The 25,752-nt window shown below is 38.4% G+C and overlaps 1 protein-coding gene across 6 annotated transcripts in view; it reads right to left on the reverse strand.

Annotated features, from left to right (window-relative positions):
- The window catches only part of RALGPS1 (Ral GEF with PH domain and SH3 binding motif 1), a 749,724-nt gene that overhangs the window by 100,154 nt on the left and 623,818 nt on the right, over positions 1–25,752 (reverse strand). For 5 of the 6 annotated variants that reach the window (XM_074211540.1, XM_074211539.1, XM_074211541.1 and 2 more), the window contains 5 exons: positions 20,231–20,357; positions 17,403–17,569; positions 12,904–12,955; positions 3,683–3,763; positions 1,469–2,393 (listed from right to left, as the gene is read on the reverse strand). In XM_074211540.1, the coding sequence (XP_074067641.1) occupies positions 2,258–2,393; positions 3,683–3,763; positions 12,904–12,955; positions 17,403–17,569; positions 20,231–20,357 (563 nt within the window). In that variant the 3' untranslated portion in view covers positions 1,469–2,257. Of the gene's footprint in view, positions 1–1,468; positions 2,394–3,682; positions 3,764–12,903; positions 12,956–17,402; positions 17,570–20,230; positions 20,358–25,752 lie in introns of those variants that run through there. The other variant, XM_074211544.1, reaches the window with a different exon arrangement.

The following is a 25,752-nucleotide window of genomic DNA, read 5'->3' on the forward strand; positions in this document are numbered from 1 at the left end:
AATAGAAAGTCAAAATCAAGGGTGAAGATAAGGAGGGTAGATATTTCAGATATAGTTAACAGTATGCAGAAGAACAAAGGCAGGAAAGAATTGGGTGTGGTTGGGGTAAGAGAGAACAGTTCATTGTGGCCACAATTCTGAATTCATGGAGAGAAAAAGTATAAAAATTTATTATCTTTATATAGTTATAGTCAGTAACCATTTTGTTATATTATTTGTCTAGAATTACTATCTGTAACTGAAACCAGCATAAGTGAGCAGAACAAGATAATTCCAAATGATGAATCGTGCAAAAAACAGTTACAGTCATTAACCTATTTTAATAAATTGGCATTTCTTTCTGATATTTAGGGATTTTACTAAAAAAAAGATGGTATTACTTTGTGATGTTATAACTCAGGATGCTGGTCATTTTTGTCATACTAATTCTTGTTCAACACTCTCTACTTCATGTGGCTATTATAATGATATAAGAGTCGCTCTTGTATAAATCTACTCCTAAGTGATGTTAAGTGTCAGGGTTTCAGATTTTTTTCTTAGAGCAAGGAAAAAAAAGGATTTCATTAAAGGTCATAGTCATTAATAATTGCTTAATTAGTATCTGCCATATGTAGAACAGAGACCTGAAAGTCCTTATAGTTTAATTGTGGAGTCAGGATAGATAAATACTAAGATTAATTATAATCTAATATAATGAATATTACATAATATACAGGGTGTCATAGTAAAGCTGTACTGTACATATATTTTGAACTTAAGAAGTTTTTTAGATAGTAAGTGCCAGAGGGTTTATAGAGGGTTGAGAGGATCAGGGAAGGCTTCATGGTGGACATCTGCATAGAGGGAATGGTAGGACAAGTAGAAATATTGATCACCAGGTTTTGTTTGGTTTGGTGTTTGCTCCAGCAATTTAGTTGTGAAGTCATGGTGAGATAGATATTTGTAGCTAACAAAATCACAGAGCTTTGTGAACTCCAAGTCAGGGATTCCTTCATATTTGTTCTCATATCCTTAGCAGCTAGTATAGTGTCTAGAACATAGTGTAGGCTTAAAAAGTACCTTAAAATTATATAATACATACATGTAAGTCTATTATATATGAGACATGTAGTAGTAGGCAGGCTTCTTAGCAAGAAAAATAGAAGGTGTGTGCAGTGACAATTAAGGTAATACACAACTGTGTATAGACACAAACCTAACTATACCTTCCTGAACTGGAGAAAACATTGGGAACTGCTCACTACATTAAAATAACCTTGCCCTCTTGCTTGGTAAAGCCTGTTATAGCTCATAATCCTTTGGCCTACTCTTAGAGATACTATTTCCTTGACATGTTGAGGACCTGGTGGATAGTTCTATTAAAGACAAGGAAGAACATAAGATAGGATTATAGATTTTGAGATTGAAGCAACTTTACCAACCATCAAGTCTAACTTCATTTTATAGCTGAAGAAATGAGGCACAGTTTGGTTCAGTGACTTGATTAGTGTCACACAGCTAGGACATGTTTGAGATGGGGTTTGAATAACCAACTGAGAATGAGCTGTGCCTGCTGATGAATCTCCAGGCAGGGGAGAGGATAGAAGAGATATGCATGTTCTCCAAGTCTCTGCCTAAAGCTAAGAAGCCATTCCTTTATCTGATGCCCAAAGAAATGGTCACAGGTGTTTTTCCACTAGGGATACCCTGGTATTTCCACTAGGGTCACCACAGTGAAGAGAAAACCACAATCAAGCATTCTTTTGTACATCAACAGTTGTAGAAGTTCTTGAACTCTAGGCTGTGAATTCTCTCACTTTGTTTGAGCTTAATTACAACTAACTTTTTTAGATGAATACTTTCATCTGCCCATTAGCTTGTTTAATTCAGGGAACTATATTTATAGATAATCTCTGATGGTTCTAAGCACACAAGACTGAAGGGGCAGGTTCACCAAACTGGGAGAGAGCACTTGTATATGATCACATACATTTTATACTTTCTCAAATTTGTTCACCTTCAGTTGATATGAAGTTGTCTCCATTTCCTTCATAGTCAGTCCTCATTAGAGTAAAGAAACATTGACTGACTGGTCTCAGTGATTTAAGTAATGGTTATAGGTGGAAAAGAAAGTTCCCCTGAAGGCAAGAGACCCCTTGGTCATAAATACATGAGAATACTGGTGGAGTCTAAGCCAGAAGAGAACCCAGGACAAGAGAATACAGGGACCCTGAAGCAGATGGTAAATCAATGGTACTCATATTTTAGTGACTAACATTTATTCCCATAGTAGGTCTTCACTTACCGCAGGCTTTCGTCCTTCCTTGAGTAATGTTTTCCTTTTCAAAGGTCCCTCCATGGTAATGACCCCTGCTGAGTTTCCCCCCACTGCACAGCTGCATGGCCCTGTGGGACTGATGAGAGGAAATCATCATCAAGATTTCTCCACAGAGAGGATGAGAGACAGTCCAGTCTTGTAGGAATCTCTGGGCATCTCCCTGTCTGATAGATAGGTAGAGTCACTCACTACCCTAACTCCCTTCTACAATATGAATGTCTTAAGAATTTAAGCAATTCTAGTCATATCTATGTAGACAATGATGTCCACCCTTGAACTTTTGTTAGCAAGAAGAAAAATAATAACTACCATTTATGTAGTCCTTTAAAGACTGCAAAACACTTTACATCTCTTCTCTCACTGGATCTTCACAACAACCCTGCGGGGTAGGTGCTTTTGTTCATGGGAAGATGTAACCCAAGCAAGGAGTTTTAGTGGGATTTTGTAAACCTGAAGCAATGGAGCAGTAACTCCTAGAAGGTGGTCTTTGGTTGATCTTCATGATATTTCCAGCTCAAGAGATGAGAAGTTTGGGGTTGACTTATCAGACTCTCTGGACTAGACTATTTGAAGCTCATAGTGCCCTGGGATAGTGATGTGACCACAGGGATGGTGAGACTATGAATTCTTAGCTCAAACTCAACCCTTCCTCCAACTGTAAACATTCACATCATCCTATCCCAATTGTTAGGCTGCCATCCCAGACCACTCTGGAAACTTCTGGGTTGCCTACTCTTGGATCCTTCTTAGTTAACCAGTCTGGAAAGAACAGAGGCTTCAGAGTTCATTTTGGAAAGCATGGAGGGGGGCAGGAAAAAAATCAAAGGTTAAAAAAAGTGGGGAAATGAGACCAGAGAGGAAGGGTCATACTATGGACTTCCAGGATGGGTTAACAATATTTTTCCTATGCAATAGCTCATCTGAAGTCTTACATTACCTCAATAGGTCCATTGAATCACAGGATTTGGAAGTTCAGGGATATGAATCCAGTCAAAAATTAAGTTGTGAAGTTCATTACTTTGTCCAATATCATCTAGATTATCATCAGGATCTCAATCTAAATCTTCTCATTCTAAATCTTGGGTTCTTTTCTCTACAACATGAAAACACTTTCATCTGTATCTCCCACTTAGTGCTGGACAGATGGGTTTCTGAGACTGTTAGCTCTAGAGACTGACCAGAGCACTGGGCTGTAAGCAAACAGGCATGGGACCTGAGGAGTCAAGGAGCTCTCACTGTTTCCCCTAAACACATCAGTACTTGTGCTCATGGTAAAATACTAAAGCCCAGAACAGGGGAGGCCTCAAGTGAATGATGGACACATAAGACAGAATGGCCATAAAGAGAATGTGCCATCCCCTTTACCTGTAGACACAGCTCCGGGTCCTGGGAGAATTCCGAACTGGAACCCGCCAATTGGGTCCCAAGGTAGCGTATAGTCGACCCCTGTTGACAAATGGAAATAGATTTGGTTTTAAAATCCTACTATTACAATTCTAAGGACAAAAATCAGGGGGAAAGACCCTGGACTGAATACATCAGAAAGTCACTAACCTCCCCTTTCAACTACTTTGTGGTTCTGTTAAATAAGCCACACATTGGGGAAGCCAGTTTCCCTCTTAGGGCTCTAGGAGCAGCAAATTCAATTTAGTTTTATTTATTTATTTTAACTTTTTATCAATACTTTTCCCAATTATTTTCCCCACTTTCTGCTTCCATTCAGAAAACCACATTTTATAAGAAAAAGGAGGGAAAAAAGACCCTTTTTACAAAACTAACCAGCATCAACCAAATTAGAAACCAATTGTTTTCAGTATTGCACACCTACAGTCCTGCACAACAAAAAAAGAAAGGAATGTACCTTCTCATATCTCTTCTTTGAAGAGATCCATTACATTTTAAAATTTACCCATAGAAATTATCTCAGTTGAGCCTAATAATGATGGTGATGATGACAATGATGATGATAATAGCTGACATTCATATAAGGGCTATCTTTTGCACCTGATATTTAGTATCTACTTTGATCCTAATAGCCCTGTGAAGTATGATAATGTTCACCTTTTACGGATGAAGAAACTGAGGCTCAGAGGGGCTGTTGATTATGTAGGGTTATACAGGGATATTCTAATAAATGTTTAATAACCAATTTTCAGGAAAAAATGTACATCTAACACTCATTACATGTGAGGGAGCAGGAATTATCTTTTGCCTCTTTGTATTCCTACTGCTTAGTGTAATGTCTGGTACTAATTTGTAATATGAATAGTTTCTCCAATACTATCTTAAATCAAACCCTGATTTGTATCATTTGCTGATTTTTGAGGTGTAAATATTTATATAGAAAATTTAATAGTTGGCTCTTGGGAGTTATTACAAGATGATTCCAGCATTCCTGACATCAGTAAATTAGAAGCCAGATTTGAGCATAGACCTCTCATGACTCCCAAACCAGAACCCTATCCACTATAGCAGAGGTTGGACCGGCAGTCTTTTATAGTAGTATACAATAAATTGCTAGACCATTTGGAGATACTTCCAATTCCCATGCTGGAATAGGATTAATTCTGTTGCTTTCAGTTTCATAGTATATTAGAACTGAAGAGGGCACAGGATCAATATCTAGTGCCATTAGCCCTGCTAGTTTTACAGAGGAAGACACTGAACCTTGTCTACAGTGCTAACACAAAGAATTCTTTCAATTAGTTTACATCTAATTCCCTTTATATACTATGTCATATTAGTGCTTATCATTGAAACCTTTTGTCCTATCTTAAATATCTACCCTTCCATCTCAGGAGTAAAACTGAGATGTTATCTATCTAAGTTGACCTGTAGACCTGTATGGTACCTGAAATGTTTATGTCAGGGACTAGGGGTAATGTACATGTTCTAAAGTGTGAGGTTTTAAAAAGATTTTTATTATAATAATCTTATGAAATAGGAAGTAGTACAAGTAGCATCATCCTCATTTTTCATATGAGGAAACTGAGACTCAGAGAAGGATACTGACTTCCTTATGGTTCACATACACCTAGCAAGTCATAGAGCCAGGACTTGAAATCTGATAAACTGCCTCAAGGTATAGGGTTCTTTCTACTGATCTTCAAAATAATCCCATGAGGTAGGGAGTATAAGTATGTTTATGCACAATTTATAGAGAAGAAAAACAGAGGTTTAGAGACGCTGTGACTTATCCAAAGTTATATAGCTAGCAATTTTTAAAACCATATTTGAACCACTCAGGAATCTTGACTCCAAGTCCAGATCCTTTTTCACTGTACTATTCTGATCCTGGATAAAATATCTTCATTTCAGAGAATTTTCTGCCCCTATTTTCTCTTTTTTATTTCTCCCCTTCCTCTTCTTTTCACTTTTCTTCTCTTTATTGCTTTCCTAGTTTCCCTCAAATCCCTCTCTTCCTTTTTTCTCTCTCCATATCTCTTCTTTCTGCCCCACTCTCCAGTGTTTACAAAAAAATAAAACACTTGAATCTTTCCTACATGCAGAAGACAGTGTTATGTGTTGAAAGGGATAAATTTTAGAAGACATTTTTTTCTGGTCTGGAGCTTTTAGTCAAGTAGGAAGCTAAGACACTAGCACAGATCACTGTTATGCATCAAATAGATGGAAAATCAAGTGCATTAGAGGATTACAAAAGAAAGAACAAATGGTAAGGGGAAAGGCTGCTAGGGAAGGAGGAGGCTGGAAATCAAGGAAAACCTCCTGGAAGACATATCATTTATTTTGTGATGGATGGAATTTATAATCCAATGGAAGGCTCCAGATATAAAGAATAATCTCTCTGGGGAGAAAATTTATTTCATGTCATGGGAAGGGGAAGCCTGGGAGGATGGGAAGACAGAAAGGAATCCAGTTTGTCTGGACCCCAGAATGTGTGGAGAAGACCACTCTGAGTCAAGACTTAAAATGTAGGTTATGAAAAATCTTAAAAACCAGTTAGAGGATTCTTTCCTTGGAGCCAGGAGCCCCTGGAGAATTTTAAGCAGGACAGGGACATGTCCATATTTCTACAGAGAAAAGATTATTCTTCTAGCAGTCTAGATTAGAAAAGAGGGAGTCAAGGCAGAATGACCTAAAAGAAGGCTATTACAATAATCCATATAAGTGGAATCAGGGTTAGTTTGGAATAGAGAATAAGAATTAGATTGGAGATATATTTCAGGGATGTTTCAACAGAACTGGGTAGAGGGAGAACAATTCAAGATTACAAATGTGAAGACTGGTCATGAACATGAACAGAATGGAGGTGCCATTAAGTAGAAAAAATAAAGGTGGAGAAAACCAATTTAGGGGAGAAGATAAAGAGTTTGGATTCTTATATATATCAACTTGATATTACTGATGGGACATCTAGGTAGAGCTGTCCCATAGACAGAATTGGAAATAGGAATTTGCAAGTCTTCTGCATAGAGGTAATAGTTGAGGTCAGTGGAATTGAATGAGATTACCAAGGGAGAGGATGAGATCAAGGGCAAATAACTAAGGAACACCAAGATTAAAGGTTTGGGAAGAGTATAAGAGGACAATGAAGCAGGGAAAGGAGGACTAGTCAGGAAGAAGAACTAGGAGAGTGCAAAATCTCTAGGGCCAAGAGAGAAGAGAGCATATAGAGAATGAGTTGGCAATAATGTAAAAAGCTAAAGAGAAGTCAATAACTGTTTATCTTTATACAATGTTTTAAGGTTTGCAAAGTGTTTTTGAAAATATCTAATTTGATCCCCCAAACCCTGGGAAGTAGGTGTTATTATTATCACCATTTTACAGATGAGGCTGCGAGAGGTTAAGTGACTTGCCCAAGGTCACAAAGCTAGTACATGTCTGCAACCATAAACTCAGGTCTTCCTTACTCCAGGTCGAGTATTCTACCCACTGAGCCACAAAGAAGGATAAGAACTAAAAAGAGGTCATTGTATTTGGAAGTTGTTTGAGAGAGCAATTTGAATAATGGTACAGGGTAAAATTATTTTTCAAGGAGTTGAGTAGAAAGTTGGTAGTGAGGCAGTAGAGGCATTGTTAGAGATGTTTCCCCCACAGAATGTAAGCAGTGAAAGGGAGATTAGAAATGGGATGATTAGAGGGATGGGAGAGAGATTCATGTAATTTCTGAATTTAGAGTTGGAAGGACCTCAATGGTCATCTAGTCCACTCATAATTTGCCATTATGGCTCTGCTTGAGGACCTCTAGTGAGGGGAAACCCACCATTTCCCAGAGTAGTCCATTCTGTTTTGAGATAACTCTGATTATTAGGGCATTTTTTTCTTTACATCAAGCATAGACTTGTCTCTTTGTAACTCCCTCCCATTGCTCCTGGTTCTGCTTTCTGGAGCCAAAGAGAATATTCCCTCTTCCACATGAAAGTCCTTCAAGTTCTTGAACATACTTATCATATTCTCCTTTTACTTCTTCCACCTTCACAGCCTTTCTACTATAGATTAAACGTCCATAGTTCTTTAACTGATCTTAATATGACATCAAATGAAAGATTTTTGGTGGTCCTTTCTTAGGACACAATTTCCAACTTATCAATGTTCTCTTTAAACTCTGTTACCCAGAACTGAGCACAATATTCCCAAGAGTCTGTCCAGAGCAAACTAAAGAAGTAATAATGCATCCAATTATACTTCTTAATGTAAACCAAGATCACATTAGCTTTTTTGGCTGCCACATTACACTAATGATTCATAATGGGTTTGTAGTTCCTTAAAATTACCAGGCCTTTTTTATACAAACTGTTGTTTAACTATGCCTCCTCCATCTTATACTTATAAAGTTCATTAAAAGAAAATTTAAAAACCATTTATTATCCCTCTTTCATTGATTTCAAAGTAAATGGAAAATAATAAAAGCCCTTGAAAAAATAAAACCTTCAAAATAAATATGCATAGTCCAGCAAAAAAAAAATTTCCACATTGGCTATGTCTAAAAATTCATGTTACATTCTTCATTTAAGTAAATCACCCTTGGGCAGGAGGGTGTGTTTCATTATCAGTCTTTTGGACTCATTATTTAATCATTGTAGTGATGAGAGTTTTAAAGTCTTGCAAAGTGATTTTTCTCTAGAAAGTTGTAATTGTATGAATAGTTCTACTTTTGCTCACTTCATTCTGTATTAGTTCATAGTAGTTTTTCCAGTTTCCTCTGAAACTGTCCATGTTATGATTTCTTATAGTAGAATAATATTATATTACATTAATATACCATCTCTTGCTGTTCATTCCTCAATAGACTCCAGTTTTGTGTTACTATGAAGAGAGCAGCTATCTATCTATCTATCTATCTATCTATCTATCTATCTATCTATCTATATTGTGCACAGATAGGTTCTTTTCCATTTTTTTGGAGCATAGGACAAATATAACTGGGTCAAAGGCTATAGTTCCAAATTGTTTTCTAGCCTGATTATTCATAGCCACCAACAATATATTAGTGTGCCTATTTTCCTATAGTCCCTTTGTCATGTGTCATTTTTTTTATTTGTCATCTTTGTCAGCCTACAGAATAGAAAATAGAATCTCAAAGATATTTAAATATTAAATTCTCTAAATATTAGTGATTTGAAGCATTCTCCTCCATAAGGTTATTAATAACTTGATTTCTTCCTTTGAAAATGACCTCTTTATAGCTTTTTTTTTTAGTTTTTTTCCAAGGCAATGGGGGTTAAGTGGCTTGCCCAAGGCCACATAGCTAGGTAATTATTAAGTGTCTCAGGTCTGATTTGAACTCAGGTACTCCTGACTCCAGGGCCAGTGCTCTATCCATTGCACCACCTAGCCGTCCCCTCTTTATATGTTTTGATCACTTCTCTACTGTGAAATTTCTGCTCTTAATCTTATAAACTTATATCAATTTCTTATGTATTTCAACGTGAGATTTTTATCAGAGAAACCTGCTGTCAAGCTGCTTTTTTGAAGCAAGTGTGAAACTTGATATTTATTTCATTAAATTTTCTTTTTTTTAGCTGAATGCTCTAGCCAGTTTTTTAGCTATCCCATTCAGATGTGTGTCATCTGAGAATTTGATGAGCATGCCATCTATATAAAACATTTCTCATCTGTTTCCTTTTCACTTTCTCATCTTAAAATTCCCAAGTTCCTTCAAGACTTAAAGAGTTCAACTAACCACCTTCCCTATGATCCTGCTAGCTATTGGTGTTTGTCCATCATCTTGCATCTATTATATAAACGTATATATTAATATATACATGTGAAAATATGCAATATGTATGTAAACACATTTATTGTATAGATGTGTGTATATCTTTCTTATACACATGGTGTCTCCCCTAATAGAATTTAAATTCCTTGAGCTCAACATCCATTTTACTTTGCATTCTCAGCATTTTGCATTATGGCCAGCAATATGAGTAGCATGTGCTTAATAAATGTTTGTTGATTGATCTATGATTCTACCCAAGTTATTGTTACAAATGTTAGTGTATACTCCTGGAGGGTTCCTATCAAGTTGACATAAAATCATTAAGCCTGAGCTCTCTTAGAATCTGGCCAACCAATCACTTCTGAATCTGTGTAATTGTATTGTTGCTTAGTCCATGTCTGCTCTTCTTTCCCCCAAGAAGAGTATAAAATGCTTTTCAAATGTGTCCCAAAAATCTAGCTAAACTATGTAATATCAACTATTTTTATGATGTTGTCAAAAAAAGGATATAAAATAAGACCCATTGACCTGTTGTTGGAAAAAGTCATTACAGATTTTTATACTCATCATTCTCATTTTAGGTGTTTACTAACCATTTCTTCTTATATTCTAAAAATTTTCCAGGAATCAGATGCAGCTGGCAGATTATGTATTCATCTCCCAATTAAAAAAAAATTGGGAGGATTTTGTTCAAGAAGAATCAGAGGAAGGCTTATTAGAACTGGAGTAATATGAACATAATTGTAGATAGATGGGAAGGAATAAACGACAAAGGAGAGGTTTAAGATGTGTGAGGAAAAGAGAATGACAGATGGAGCAAGATCTTGGAGGAAATGGAATGAAGGAGGGATTGATTTTCATCAGGAGTAGAGGAAGATTCTACCTCTTAACCTAGAAGGAAGAGGAGGAAGAAGGAATGGTGGGGAGGAGCTGAAGGGAGTCCATGTCACATAGCCACCACATCTTGGTGAAGTAGAAGCCTCAGGCATTTGATTTATGGATGTGTGAAGGGAAGAAGTATGAACCTCATACCTCTCAGAGGACAGAGTGGGCCTGCCTCACCCCAGTATTTGTCTATTTCTTAAATTTTTTACTGTCAAAGAGAACATTTTCAGGATTATGTATTGTTTCTCATAAACAACTGTGGTCAACCTTATCCTTATATTGCCAGATGACCTTAGTTTGTGGAATGAGGGTGTTTTAGAAATCACATAGGAAAGGGGTATTTTTTTCCCTAATGAGGGAAAATGGCAGCTCAACTTCCAGGTCATTCATTGTTAGAGAGTTTTGTTTTATAACTGGGGCTGTAAAGATAGGATGTTTCACAACTACCTTTGTAAGTGTTGAATCACTATCAATTTGAGCATATATTGACTTCACAGATATAAATCCAGATTACATTTCTCATTGTGCATAATTCTTGCCAATCTCTTTATATAATCTTCCATAGAATTTCTACCCTATATTCCTTCAATTAATATCTCAGAAGAACCAATATTCTACCTAAGTTATCAAAATTTCTTTTCCAGGAATATTCTTAATGATATCCTTTTGATTCCTGTACTATAAGTGGGAATCAACAAGAAAGCAACTGAGTTTTAGGGAGAGAGGCTCCTGAATGAAAGAGGTAACAGTTTGAGTTAATATCTTAGAAAATAACCTGGACTTTATTGGGTCCAGTCAATGATATCTAGAATATTAAATGCAGAGGGTATGAGGTAGGAGGTGAGAAACAGAGTTTAAGATCTCACTTCTAAAGCCAAGCACAATAGGATGAAAGGTGGTAATTACCTCTCATGAGATCCCCTGCATTATGTAATATTTTTACGGCTATAGATAGCCAGTCCCTTACACTACCATGTTGTCATTGACAGGGACAAACACATATCACTTGTCAAGGGCAAGTTTCATTGGTAACATGCTTCAGCCTGCTTCTACCCACCATGTATCCTCCCATTATCACTTGGGTTTTCATTTTGATTCATTGGTACTTCAAGATTTGAAGCCATGCATCAGCATCTGGAAAATACTGCTCAGGTATTAATGATGGTTTAGAGTTTTACTTATCTCTCATCAGATCTTTTGATAGTTAAAACCGGTTGCTACAATTTTTACCCATTTTTTAATTTCCGTCTTGTAAGACAGGAAGAACAAAAAGACTTTCTTTTTCATGTGAATGTCTTTCATAATAAAGACAATTTATGTGTTCTCCAACACTCCTCCTTAAATCTTCTTTCATCCAGGTGAACATCCTCAGTTCCTTCATCTGGTCCTGGTATGGCCTAGACTCTAGGTCTTTATGCTATTCTAATTTCTTTTCTCTGGATATTTTCCAGATAGAACAGGATCATAGATTTAGAGCAGAAAGGAACCTGGAGTTAATTGAATCCATCCCCATCATTTTACAGATGAATAAATTGAGGTTTGGTGAGATCCTCTGATTGCAGAGTCAGCATTCCCATCACCACCACCACATTGCCAGAGTTATTCCTAAAATGTAGCATCCAGAACTGAGCATGATATTGACGTAGGTTCTGACCAGAGCAGGGGTGAGTGGGACATTGAACTGAAGGAAACAGAATCACCAGAGAGTAATATAGTGGTTTTAGGAAAAATTTCCATTTTTTAGAAGCTTCTGTTATTAATGCAACCAAGACTTAGGCCAAGTTTTCTCCTGAAGTCTCCTCCTGGCTATGTTACCAGCATGCTGTATCTAACCTGCAAAGATTTCAATACTTATCTTGGGAGGCTTCTGCACTGGGAACTTTGTGTATTTTTGACACAGGAAGGAGAAACCATAAAGACTAAGCTGATAAAGTAGAACTGGGCTCCCCAGGGAAGGACAGGTGGCCTTTGAAGCCTAGGAGTTGTGATTAATTCCCTAGAGTAATCCAAGACACTCTGGGATATGCTGCTACCAACAGATCTGGGGATGCCAACTAAGCCTTAATCCAAAAGAGATGAAGTTTCTTGTTTTCATCTCCCCTTCCCTTGAACAGTCTTGGAAATCCTTTCCTCCATTTTCTCCCTCATTGACTTCCTAGAAATCTGGCTTCTGGAAGTTTACATAGGTAGTAAATGTTAGAAGCAGGAGGAAGCCCTCTGACTCCAGAATACATTCTCTGTTCACTGTACCAAATATCTCCTTTTCACTTCCCAAGAATATCATCTCTGGCCCCAAGAAAAGACTCCTGGGGAGAACACACTCATATAGACTAGACCCTGGATGATTTTCTGAAGTCCTTTTAATGGATCTTGCACCATTCTTCAATCACTGAGAGCTAATCCATAGTATACTTCACACCCACCAGCTGTTCCATGCTGGTCCTAAAGGCAGGTCAAGGAGAAAGGGAGGTCCCTGCTGCTGGGAACTGAGGGAAGCTCAGGGTGTTCAACCCACACTCACCTTTCCAGCCCTGAAGACAGCTCTTCACTAAACTCTGAGCTTTCACTACTGCCTAGAAAAGGAACATAGGTAAATGAACATTTCACATCATAGCGGGTGATAATGCTCTGACCCTGGGGATTCTAAAGGAAGGAGCTCCAGGCAGGCCAGAAAAAGCTTCAGAGTTCTAGATCCATTCTGTTAAATTCTAGAGAAGTGGTTTAAAAGTCCCATACTTTGGGGGGGGGTCTGATAGTGAGGGTAGGAATGAGGAATGGTGGTTTTAATTTCTTTTTCTGTTTTTTCCTGTTGCCTTTCCCTCAAAATCTCCCTCTGTTCCTGCAAGGCAGATGGGGTGATGCCTAGGTCATACATTTTCATTTATTTCCCTTCAGTATTTACAATATTGGGGGCACTAGATTTGTCCAGAGATCTGCCAATGGTGACTACCAATACACTCTTGGCTCCTTCTTGGCATTCATCTGCCCATCAGTATGGTTTGGGGACATGTATTGGACTTTTTAATTTCCTGATGACCACAGAGCAGATAAAACTGAGGGCTGAATGTGAGGGAACCTTTGGATTGCCACAATCAAAGATATAGGGTATTTTTGTTATGGGAACAAAGGCAAAAGCTACTGGCAATAATTTTTCTGAGAATACTAACCTTTATTTTGCCTTGAGGTTGCCTATTGTAAACATATAAAAGTAGAGACTATCTCAGATCTTTGTGAATGTATTTAATGAACTAGATCTCATACTGTGGTTATAGAGTGATTTGACTGGAAAGGGAGACAGGATAGCAAGAGACCTTGGCAATTTCATATCAAAAAAGGTGGTTCTAAGAATAATATTTACCTCATAGAACCTAGGAAAAAGTCTTGGGCATTAGACTATGCACCGGACTGTCTGAGGTCTTATAGCAAAGGAATGGAAAACAATGACTTTGTCTGCAAAGTCAACAACATCTGTATCCTTGACAAAAATATTTGAATCCTTCCTCATTCTCTTAAACAAAGCTTAGTCAGAGGTTATAGGAAATTAATACTTCAGATGAAGAAGAGCCTCACCTGGATTGGTAAGGACAGAGTAAGGGCTTAAATACATCTGTGTCTCTGGACAATATGATATTTCCTTGACCTGGTCTAACCTGTTTGCTATGTAAGATAGTAGGTTCTAGCAGCCACAAAGGGAGATCATTAAGCTAAGACAATAGGGTTAGAGGAAACAGTACAGGGGAACATGAACATCATCTGTAGTGTTTGCAGTGGCAAATCTTCTGGGTAGAGGGCACTGTGACACAGGGTCTGACCTGGGACTTCATTTCCTGTACTAGGAGCTTAAGGCTTTTCAAGATGAAAATTGATCTTTGCCTTTTCAGCTCTTCGTCATGCCTTTATGATGAACACACTCCTCATTTTTGGCTGTGCCTCTTCTAGGGATTTTACCAATGCTGATGAGGAGTAGGAGTGGAGGGAGGCCTTTGGACACGATTCTTAGGGCAGACTGGTAAAGATGATGTCTCCAGAAAGGATTACAAGACATTGTTGTTTGGCTCAAAATTCTTGTCTTTTCTCTCATCCCATAGGACTGCTGGGGATCCTGGGCAGGTCTAAAGCTTAGGTGTTAGGGAGAGGGAAGAAAGGGAGGGGAAAAATAGCAGAAGAGGATAAGAAGAGGAGGGGAGAGAGAAATAAGACAGGGAAGGAGAGAGGGAGAGAAAGAGGGAGAAAGAGAGAGAAATAGATGGAGGGGAGGCAGAAGGGGAGAGAGAAGAAGAGGAAGGTCAGAGGGAGAGGGAGAAGAACACAGTGTAGAGATTGGAAGAGAGATTTCCACAATGGGTCTCAGAGGCATAGGTCCAAGGAATCAGAGACAGGCTAAAACACCATGTAACTTTTCTCTGGGTGGGAATATGGGGCGGGAGGATGATGGTATAAGCAGACTAGAAATAGCACTTAAGATAAATAGGATATTTTATCTTTACAATGAAAATCACTTAAAAGATTCCTTCAGAAAAATGGATAGGGGAAATAATGTAGTTAATGTAATGTACTCCATATCTTTTCCTTTAGACTTCTACTTTCTCTACTTTAATAGCAAGTCTAGGCCTTTGATTCAACTTAATTCCTTTTGGGAAAGTCTTATTTATTTCTAATTTAGAATCTACTGCCTTTTTTAGGATTTGCTCACCCACTTCTGAGGGTCCCCTGTGACAAAGTACCAACACTCACCCCCATTCTCTGTCTGTGCTTAGACTTTCCGAAACTCAAGTCTAGGTTTTGAATATTTTCTATTTCAATCATTCCAATATGATCATGGTCAACCAAAAGGGTCTGTTTCTAATCCTATTTAAAATCCTAAATCTTGTTTGAGAACAGGACTCAGAGGTAGAGGCACACAAGAGAAAAGCATGACCTCTAAATCTCATTCCTCTTCATACTCCCTTTGAGTATCTAGAAGGGAAAGGTTGTTAAAAAAAACATTTTGTCCTCCTTTGATGTCTGATGGCAGCATTATTAAATAATTTTTAGTTGGGTTCTCAAAGGATTAGGCTAGTTAGAACAAATTCTGGTAGGTCCTATTCCTATCAATCTAGAAAAATATCCCATGAGAGACTGTGTCTGCCATTTGAGGACCAGTCTTCCAAGGACTTATCAGAAGGTTTGACAGCTACTGAAGATAGTTCTCTATGGCAGGGTGGGTTGGGGTCTAAAAGCAATGAGGAGGTATTTATATCAAGTTAATCAAATCATAAATTGCAGAAATATTGAAGCAAAAAAGATAAAATATTTTATATCAATTAATTGGATTTTTTAAAAATGGCAACTCATTCTTTTTTCAGTTCAATACCAATATATAGAATACCTAAGTGGGGCTTTTTTGACTTAGATTAGAGAGCCTCACTGTGATGATATGCAGATCATAGAGCATATATTATGTTTGTAGCAGTGATATTTTAGCTCCCATGTGCCTGATTTTTTCTGTGAATAGACTTTTACCCCTTGGATATGACATAAGAGCACCTGCACCCTGCTAATGGGATGAATTTCTCTCTGTAAAGAAGTTTTTAGGGCAAACAAAATTATGTAATGTGGCAACTTGGGGTGCTCACAAATATGATTCCCACTACACAGTAAACAGTACTCCTTAAACTGTCATCCCTTGAGCTCCTGGGTCTGCTGCCAACCAAATTCAAATTGCCTGTCCTGGGGGAGAAGTTATTTAACAGAAGGCTGCATCACTGAGGGAGGGTAGCAGGCAGCACAGACAGATACAGACAGACAGGCGGGCATGTACACAGATTATAGAAGCAGCAAGGACAAGGAAGGAAAAAAACAGCTAAAAGATGGTCACTTGTTTAAAGCAAATGATGCTTCAGTTATGATCCATCTAATTCACATTCCTTTGGCAGGATATGAATGAAAGGTTCTGTCATCAGAATCAAAACACCTCTGCCTAGGCATCTGGCCCCTGGCCCGAATCTGGAACCCACACAGTCCTCATCCAGTTCTTAGGCCACAGACTCTAGTCAACTACCATCTAGACATCCTTTCCACTCTCAGGTTTGATCCCTACCCTCTCAATATGTAGCTGGGCACAGTGACCAGGAGTGGGTTCAGATAAAGTTCATTTGACTTGAAAACTTTCTCTAAATTAGATCATTGCATTATCAGCCCTGAGGACAGGGACAATTTTTGCTTTTCTTTGCATTCCCAATGTTTAGCACAATGTCTCTTACTTAATAAAAACTTGTTGACTTCATTGGGAAAACTCAAACAGAGAACCTCTAGGGACTTCGAAGTACCCAGGGATGTTTCCCTCCCTGTCTTTGCAGAGGACACATCTGAGATTTTTGCCAGCACAGATTTTGTACTCTGGGGTCTCAGATAGCTTCTTGAACTTAGAATTTTGAGTCTGGTAAGTAAGGTAGCCTCTGCTGTTGACACTTCTAAGAAGGATAACCATTGCCTGCATTCCTGGTGAGGGACAGGAGCTAGAATAAGGTGCCCAAAGAATGGGCCAAGGCTGGTCCGCTGGGCTTTACCAATGGCTGAGTCTGTGATCTGAACCTAGAGCTTTCTCCAGAGTCTGGCCATCTCCTCTCAGAGGTGGGTACTTCAAGACCATCAATGACTCCTGCTTAGGGTAACCAGCCCTCTGGCACCTGGGCAGTCGCTTGTTAACTAGGTGTTGGCTTATGGCCAGGACTTTAATAGTTTTGATTTTTGGCAATATAACTTTGGCTCCAATTAAATCACAGCTGTATCTAGCCTGGGTCCAGATGCACACACCTGGCAGGAGGAGAAAGATTGAGGAAGGAGGTCACAGTGCTATCCAGGGTAAGGGGAGAGAGGTGAAAGGGGTGCCAGAATGCTCCCTAAGGAAAACATCTTTGGGGTCAGGAGACTGAGCTGGCTGAAGGCATGGGCATCATTGTGCTTTCCACAGCGACACACAGAGACAGACACGGAGCAAACAGTTTGCGCCCGCCTGTCCCCAGGCCGGGGGAATCTTACCTAAGGAGAGTCCATTGGTGACAGCAGAGGAGGTGAGGGGCAGGCCCCGGCCCTGGCCCCTGCCTGGACTGTGGGGCTCTAGAACACTGTCATCCAGCAGGTGACGAAGTCTCTCCGATGGAAACGTTGCACTTTTACTCTCAACTACACTGAACTGACACATCATACTGGAAAGGGAGAAAAAAGGCAGAAGCCCTTAGCCATCTACATGATCATCATCCAGTCCTCTCTATGGTCTCCAATGCAGATTTGTCCAGGCGAACCTTTGAAAGAACCTGGTCAAAAGGCTTGGGTTTTAACCTCAAACTGTTCCTTACTACTTGTAGGATCTTGAGCAGGTCATATCTCTTCCTGGGCCTCGGTTTCCTTCTGCATAAAATGAGATCAGACTAGATCATCTCTAAGGTACCTATGATTTGGAGTGAGAAGTCATGGGGTTGAACCCTATCTTTGCTGTTTAACTCATATGTGATTTAAGGGAAATCAGTTCTTCTTGCTGGGCCTCAATCTACTGCTCTGTAAAATAAGGGATTTAAACTAGGTCACTTTTTTAGGTACCTCCTCTAGCTCCATAGATTTATGATTTGGGATTAGAGGGCAAAGGTTTGAATTCTGGAGATTAGATTAAACTACTCTTACAAAATAGCTAGGTTCCAATTAGTACTGATAAGAAATTTCCCCTGAAGTGGCCCTTTGGTCCCAAATTTGCATTATTTGAAGTTATGATTATGTGAAACATGGTAATTGGTTCCAGTCCAAAGGTAATATGAAATGTGGATTCTAATAGTACAACTACTTTAGAGGATTCTCTATTTGCATTAATTAGAACCTAGTTGCACCTTCTAGCTCTAATTGGTATGATTTGGAGTTAGAGGACATAGGCTTGCATCCTAGTTTTCACAGATGTGTGACTTTGTGTAAGTCAGAGGTAGCAAGGTGATACAGTGAAGGAGGCTGAATTTGAGAACGGAAAGACCTGAGTTCAAATCCTGCCTCAGACATAAGCTATGTAATCCTGGGCAAAACACCACACCTAATTTCTCTCAACCTCAGTTTCCTTATTTGTAAAATGGGAATAATAGCACTTACACTTTAAGTTTGTGAGGATCAGTTGAGATAAGATGTGCAAAACACTTTGCAAACATTAAAGTGCCATATACATCCTAGCTATTAAGTCACATTTCACCTATCCAGGTTTTTGTTTTTTTCATTTTCAAAATGATGAAGTTGGATTAGAGATTTTTGCTAACTTGGACTTTGAGACAGTGGAAAGAGCACTGGATTTGAAACCAGAGGGCCTGGGTTCAAGTTTCAACATTATTAAAAAATTCTCCTACATTACTTGGACAGGTCACTGATCCTTTTGGGTCTCAGTTTCCTTATTTGTAAAATGAGGGGTGTGGATTAGATGATCCTTAAGGTTCCTTATATCCTATGATCATATGGATGAAGGAGTTTCCCATCACAGGATGATTAGCATCCTTCTGCTGATAAAGGTCTACTGAGAACATTTTCTGGTCTAGATAGTGGTTGTAGGTCCTACAGATGAAGGCCACTAGGACTTCTTAAATACTATTCCCTGGTCCCATAGTTTATGGCAGATTATTTAATATAAGAAAAGGCAAGTGGGCTGGCTTTGAGTTCTGGTCTTCAGTGATACTTTCCTAGCATGTTGTATTCTCCCTGGCAGTGAGTCAGCTCCCTAAGATCGAGGACTGTTTTTGCCTTTGTGCATCTCCAGTACAGAGTATAGGACCTTCCCCATGGTATTTAATCCAAGTTTATTAAATGAATGAATAAATGATCTGTTGAAGAATTCAGATAGGCTAAAATTTTGATGGATCTAATATGATGGTTTGGCAACAGGTAGACTAACTTCAGGTAACTCATATGGGTCATCAATGTTAATATTTTACAAGGTGTAGGGAGTCTAGGTGACCTGTTTCAAATTTCTGAACTAGATTATTTTTCCTAAGCCAGGAAGGGAGCTTGCTAATACCAGAAGTTACAGTTAAGCCTAGGAGTTACCCTTCTTTTATGGCTAAACATTCTCCAATTCCTCCTTGCAAGGAACTCATAGCAGGGAAAAGTGTGAGAGTGTCAGAGGAATTCTCAAGGGGAGACTCCAGGCTCCTCAGAATGGTTAATGAATATTAGTGTCATGGTATTCATTACAAACATATCCAAACCAGAGATCTACATTCTGCACATGTCCAGGCTCTTGTTATAAAAAAGTCCAGGATGTAGGTAGATTCAGATAATCTTGATACAAATACCAGCTCAGTTACTTAATACTTCTTCCTTTCTCTTTCTTGCCTCAGTTTCCTCATCTTTAAAATAAGGGAACAAGATGACTGCTGTGGTCCCTTATAGTTCTAAATCCTATGGTCGATTTTCCTGGCCTGTGTTGAGAACATATATGAGCCTCTGAGGAGTAAGGAACTGTCAGGAAATCCCAGAGTATGACTTCTTAGTCTGTGTCATGGACTCCTCTGGCAATCTTGCAAAATCTATGGACCCCTTCTCAGAATGATGCTTTTCAATGAATAAAAAAATACATATTGAAAAAATAAATAAAATATTAATCAAGAAATTTTAGAACATATGAGAATAAATATTAAATTACAAAAATAAAAAAATAAAATAAAGCACATTATAAACCTTAAAAAAACAAACATATTTACAGACCCCAACTTAAGAACCTTTATAAAAATCACTAATAGTCAATGGGAAAAGAGTGGAAAAGGATAATATTCGACAGGTACAAGCTGTTTAATCCAAGGTGTACTGCAATTAACTTCAAGGACCAGTTTGAAGCAATCACCCACTTGTTTCCCAGGCTGTGGCTCTTCCTGTGACGTGGGACAGGGGGTGTGGGGAGGCTGGCAGCAATTGAAGTATCAGGACAGGTTGGTCTCCGGTTGAACCTCATGGCACCTGACACAGCTGAAGGACCTAAGGATAGAGTAGAGATGGTTAGCAATAACATCCTTATAGGCAGATAAGGCATCTTATAAGTTGGAGCAGATAAAAGGGAAATAATCCTGTGACTCTAAATAGTTTCTGCTTTCTAGGATATTCTTAGGGTCAGGGTGTTGTTACCTGAGCCCAGAGCATTCCAGATACTGAAACTCTTAGTGGGTAGAGGGACAGCTATGGAAATATTAATTTCTTTCCCATGCTGAATGAGAAATAGTGTGGCTAGAGGAGAGAAAGCAGACCCTGGTGTCTGAATAGATTTAGATTTAAGTTCTATGACACAAAGTGATTATGCATTGTCTGGGAAAGTAATTTAACCTTCTAGGGTCCCAGGAAGTTTTCTAAGACTATATAACTGGTTGACTGGATAATGGTCTCTATTAGTGAAATATATTTCCTCAATATTCAGTATTCTCAAAAGTAAGGCAACTACAAGTCTTGACAGGAAAATCAAAACCAAAAACAATTTTTGACAGATCATAAGGTAGGCTCAGCCCTGATTGACACCAGGAAATATTTACTAAAATCCATTATTTCACAGAATAGGTGGTAAGGTATCAGTTCCCAACAATGCCCAAACTTCTTCCATATATTCTTTGAAAAATTCCCACAGGACTGGCTATTTAGAGTAGATGGATTTGCCAGAGTACAACACTGGAAGACATAATCAGCTTTTAGGACGGCTGACAGGGGTAGTATTCAAACAAACATATGTTCACAACTGGTTGGGCAAGTCCATTGCAATATAAACACTTTGCTAAATATTAATGTTGGTCCAAGAAAAACAAAATCTCTACATATGCATTAATGATACAAAAAACATTTTGTCATTAAATCTCTGGCCCCAGAAGTTGATTCAATTTCCCAATGGCTTCTCTGTTAGTAATATCTTCCAACTCTTGAGTAGCCTTAATCAAATACTCCTTCCTTTAGGGCAAGGCCTGTGTCTTATTTAAATTTTATATCTTTCTCAGGGCCAAATATATATGCTTAGTAAAGTTGGGTGCTACCTATCTGAGGTAGCAGATAGGCCATAATGATTCTCTTTGAAGATCTACTGTATTATGGGGAATGGAGAGAGATCAATTTGTTTTGTTTAGACTCAGAAGGTAGAACTAGGAACAGAGGATGGAAACTGCTGAGAAAGATTTTTTGACTCAAGGAAAATAGATGTACCTTGAAGTGGAATAGATTGCCTCAGGAAGTATTGAGTCCCCACTGTTCAGAGGAATTTAAGTAAAGGGTGTTTGAGTGTTCTGGGGATGGCATAGAAGAGATTCTTAGTGAGGCATGAATTGAACTAGATATCTTCTGAGATCCATTTTAACTCTGAGATTCTGAGAATGAATGAATGAATGAATGAATCTTCCTTCCTATCCTTGTCTCTGCTAGAAAGTCAGTTAGGGGTCAGCAATGCTGAAGAACAGAATGGATGCAATTCTCATTTAGCAGTTCCTTTTGCCCCCTAAATTAGAAAGTTATTTCATGGATTTTCTATAGTTTTTGTTCTTAGGGGTTAACTTGCAGGCATACTGTTGCCTGCCTTTTCTAGATTTTGTAGGGAATACTGTAGGAAAGGGAGTGCTTCTGGTAGCACAAAACCACATGGAACAAACTCTTCCCCTTTACTCTCCTTTCTCCTCCTACCCCCCCCCCCCCCCCCCCCCCCCCGCCATCTACTGATCCTAAGAAGTGTGGTAATGGAAGGAGCATTGGCTCTGGAGTAGGGAATTTAGGCTCAAATCCTATTTCTGATTCTTACTACCTGTCTGGTCTTGATCAAATTACTTAATCTCTTGGTCCTCTGTATTTGTTTTCATCTGTAAAATGAAATGGCTGGACTAGATGGTTTCTTAGGTCCCTTCTAAATTTCAGTCTGTGATTTTGGAGAAGTAATCCCTCTTCAGGAAAAGATCTAGACTCGGATGCAAATTTTCTTCCTTGAAGAGAGAAAGTACTTTATACTCAGCCTGCAAATATCTATTAAAATTGGTTATTTTGTGGAGAAGGTAGTAGATCAGCAGGGTTAAAGAAGTCATTTCCCAATCTTCATCACAATTTTCTGACAAAATCCCACCCAAAACACTAATTCCATCACAATAGGGAGCATAGATGCTTAAAAAAATATGAGAACATAACTTGGGTGTACAATCTTGTAACAACCCAGCTCATTTATGCTCTCACAAAGTACCCTGTCCACAGATCACTATAGAGAGATCCTGTCTTTTTTTCTGGCTCAATGAATAAAACACAAAGATGAGTTCTGGGTTAAGGTATGGATCTGGACAAAGGATTGTCAGCTTCATTTCAGATAACTTGAATGTTACTCATTTTTGGCACTCAAACTGGGAAGTGGAAAATGGCTCCAGGTCTTGTTCTTGGTTCTTGGGAAAATAGAAATTTATGAGAAGCTCAATGGATTTGGAGTTAGAGATTGTAGAATGGAATTCTAGCCCTGCTACTTTTCACTTGCAGAATCTTGGGTAAGTCAGGGCAGCCAGATGGTGCAACGGATAGAACACTGACCCTGGAATCAGGTGATCTGAGTTCATATCCAACCTCAGACACTTAATAATTGCCTATCTATGTGACTTTGGGCAAGTTATTTAACCCCATTGCCTTAAATAAATAAAATTAAAAAAAAGAATTTTGGGTAAGTCACTTCACGTTTCTAAGACTTAGTTTTCTCATCTGCAAAATGAGCAGGTTGAACTAGATTATCTCTAAAGTCTTTTCCATATCCAGATGCCATAGTCTTAAGGCAGAAATTCCTGTTTATTGACAGATTCTCAAAGGGCATATTACCTATTATAAAAGCACATAGGAAGTCCATGGGGTTTCCTGTGATTGCTGGTGAATCTGAATTCTGTGGACAAACTTGGTACATAGAGAGTGAGAACTGTGTGTGGGCTTCTCCATCTGCTTCAAGAATGTCATTCTCTGAACAAAGTTATAGAAGAGATGGACCTAGGATGAAGAGGAAGCAGGGAGAGAGAACACAGTGTTGTGATCCCTGCTATAAAGATGCTCACTATTAGGCAAACTGTTCCTATTATGAGGGATTGATCTTAGTGATAAAAGAGAAAACAGGTGACTCAGGCTCAATATTTCTAAGGTATCTTATTATCAAAGTTCATTTGTACACTGTTTTAACATTTACAAAGTGCTTTCCATCAAACAACTTTGTAAGGTAAATAGTTCAATTATTTATTTTGCCCATTTTACAATGGAGAAAGTATGACTTATGATCATTCCCTTTTGTCCTTGCTCTTAAGGCAGCATAAGAGAACTTAGCTATGAAATATTTAAAAGACCATGAGATAGAGGCAGTGGGGTATAGTGGAATGAATGCTTTATATCAAGGACCCAAGTTCAAATCCTAGTTTTGACACATTGCTTATTTGATCTTGGATAAGTCATTTGATTTCTATGGGCTTCAGTTTCCTCATCAGCAAAATGAGTTGGTCAGACTAAAAAGACCTCTAAAGTCCCTTAGAGCTCCAAGTCTACAACATAGGATCATCATTGCCTTTCCTAATCGTATGGCAACTAGGGACAGATACAACACCAATAAAGATGGGGAAATAGAAATCACTATATTTGAGTGTAATCTATGTAATCTATGGTCCCCATGGCTAGAATATACTTTTGGTTATTCAGAAAGACTGTGAAGCATACTACACAGAGTGCTGGTTGTGCAATCTAGAAGTTCTGGGTTCAAATCTCAACTCAGACACTTACTTGTTGTGTGACTATGGATAAGCCACTTGATGTCTTTAGGCTTAAATGTGTTCAACTATAAAATAAGCATAATAATAATTGATAATAGTATCAATTTACATGGATGATGTGAAGACCAAATGAGATGATGTCTGTAAAATACTTGACAAACCTTAAAGGACTATAGACATGCAAATTGTAATAATTCCTTTTTTTTTTCCATCTTTTTTATGGAGTTCAGATAGCAATAGTACTGCAATAAGTAGCTTTCCTGCTGTCATTGTTTTAGATTTAATGTTCCATATACTATTATTACAGAAGGATATAAAACAACTGATTTTTTGTCAGTGAATGAAAGTGTTGGGATGTAAGTTCATTTTCTGTAGGTTCAATGAAGACCTCTTAGGGACAACTCTAGGAGCAGCAGGACAATAGGGAGGATATCTACCTCATCCTGCTCCCACATGGTTTTGATTTCTTCCACTAGGTCTCTATATTTTGAAATCTTTTCATTCCACATAGATTAAAGATGATGAATATTTGGCACAATGACATCAAGTAAAAATGTTCTTAAATTCTTAAAGATTCATGTTATGTGCAGGCAATTGAGGATAACAGTTTGGCTGCAATCCTGCTATCATTCCAGTATGGTTTATTTGTTGAATCCTCAAAGATATCCTAAGGTCTGTATTTTTTATCCTCAGATTTATTGCATATAAGTTTATGAAAGATAGTAAACAGCTGATTCTAGTCACTTATATCTTACAAGTTTTTCACTAGGTTTCAAAATATTGCAATCTATTACTCTCCCACATACTGTACTTCCTGTGTAAGGGCTATACCTTACAAAAATTAGGCAAGTCTATTAGGAGTACACTAATACTAAACAATGTTTATAGGTCAGTCTAAATAGGGGGAGCCCCTGAACTTAACTTTCTTGTATGGCTCAGATGTGTTCCTCTATCTCCATATACATGGCTAACACTTACTTTGAAATTGCAACTTTCCAGTATTGGAGCATGGAGAATGAAGAAGTAACTCTTACTCTGTAATGGAAGCTGGGCACATACTTTTTCTTACCCTCTCACCCTATATCTTTGGGAGATTTAATTGTTCCACACTCCAGGAAGAATGAGGAGAATGAATAGAGGCTGCTAACATGGCTCCCAAACTGAGGTCTTAAAGGAAGGTCATTTATTAGCCCAAAGAAAAGTTATTGTAGGTCAGGAAGTCACATTCCTGCCATTTCCAAAATGAAAAAAAAAAGAACAGAATTTAAAAGGTTTGGAGTTTGTTTTTGTTTTCCACAAAGTTTTTAATAAGCGAACCAACCATATGGGCTGTGTTACTTGATTTGTTTATCACGTCTACAACAACGCGTGAGGCTGGCGCTTAGGACTCCTGCAGAATGAGTCACTCTGGCATGTTGGGCTCAGTGAAAGCCTTTTCTTAAAGGTCAACATGCATTTTTGCTCCCAGATGATCCTGAACTGAAACAGCTCACACTGAGAACAGATGCTTCCTCAGAGGTGTCAGGAACAAGGGAGGATTTTGTCTTTTTTTAAATGTAAACAGAAGGGGGGAGCCCCTTCCACATTTTATGGCCTTTCTTGGTCAGTGATTCCTTCCTGTTACTGTGGGACCCATGGTA

The sequence above is a fragment of the Macrotis lagotis genome, chromosome 1 (assembly GCF_037893015.1).
Source record: "Macrotis lagotis isolate mMagLag1 chromosome 1, bilby.v1.9.chrom.fasta, whole genome shotgun sequence".
In the NCBI taxonomy this organism is placed as follows: Eukaryota; Metazoa; Chordata; class Mammalia; order Peramelemorphia; family Peramelidae; genus Macrotis; species Macrotis lagotis.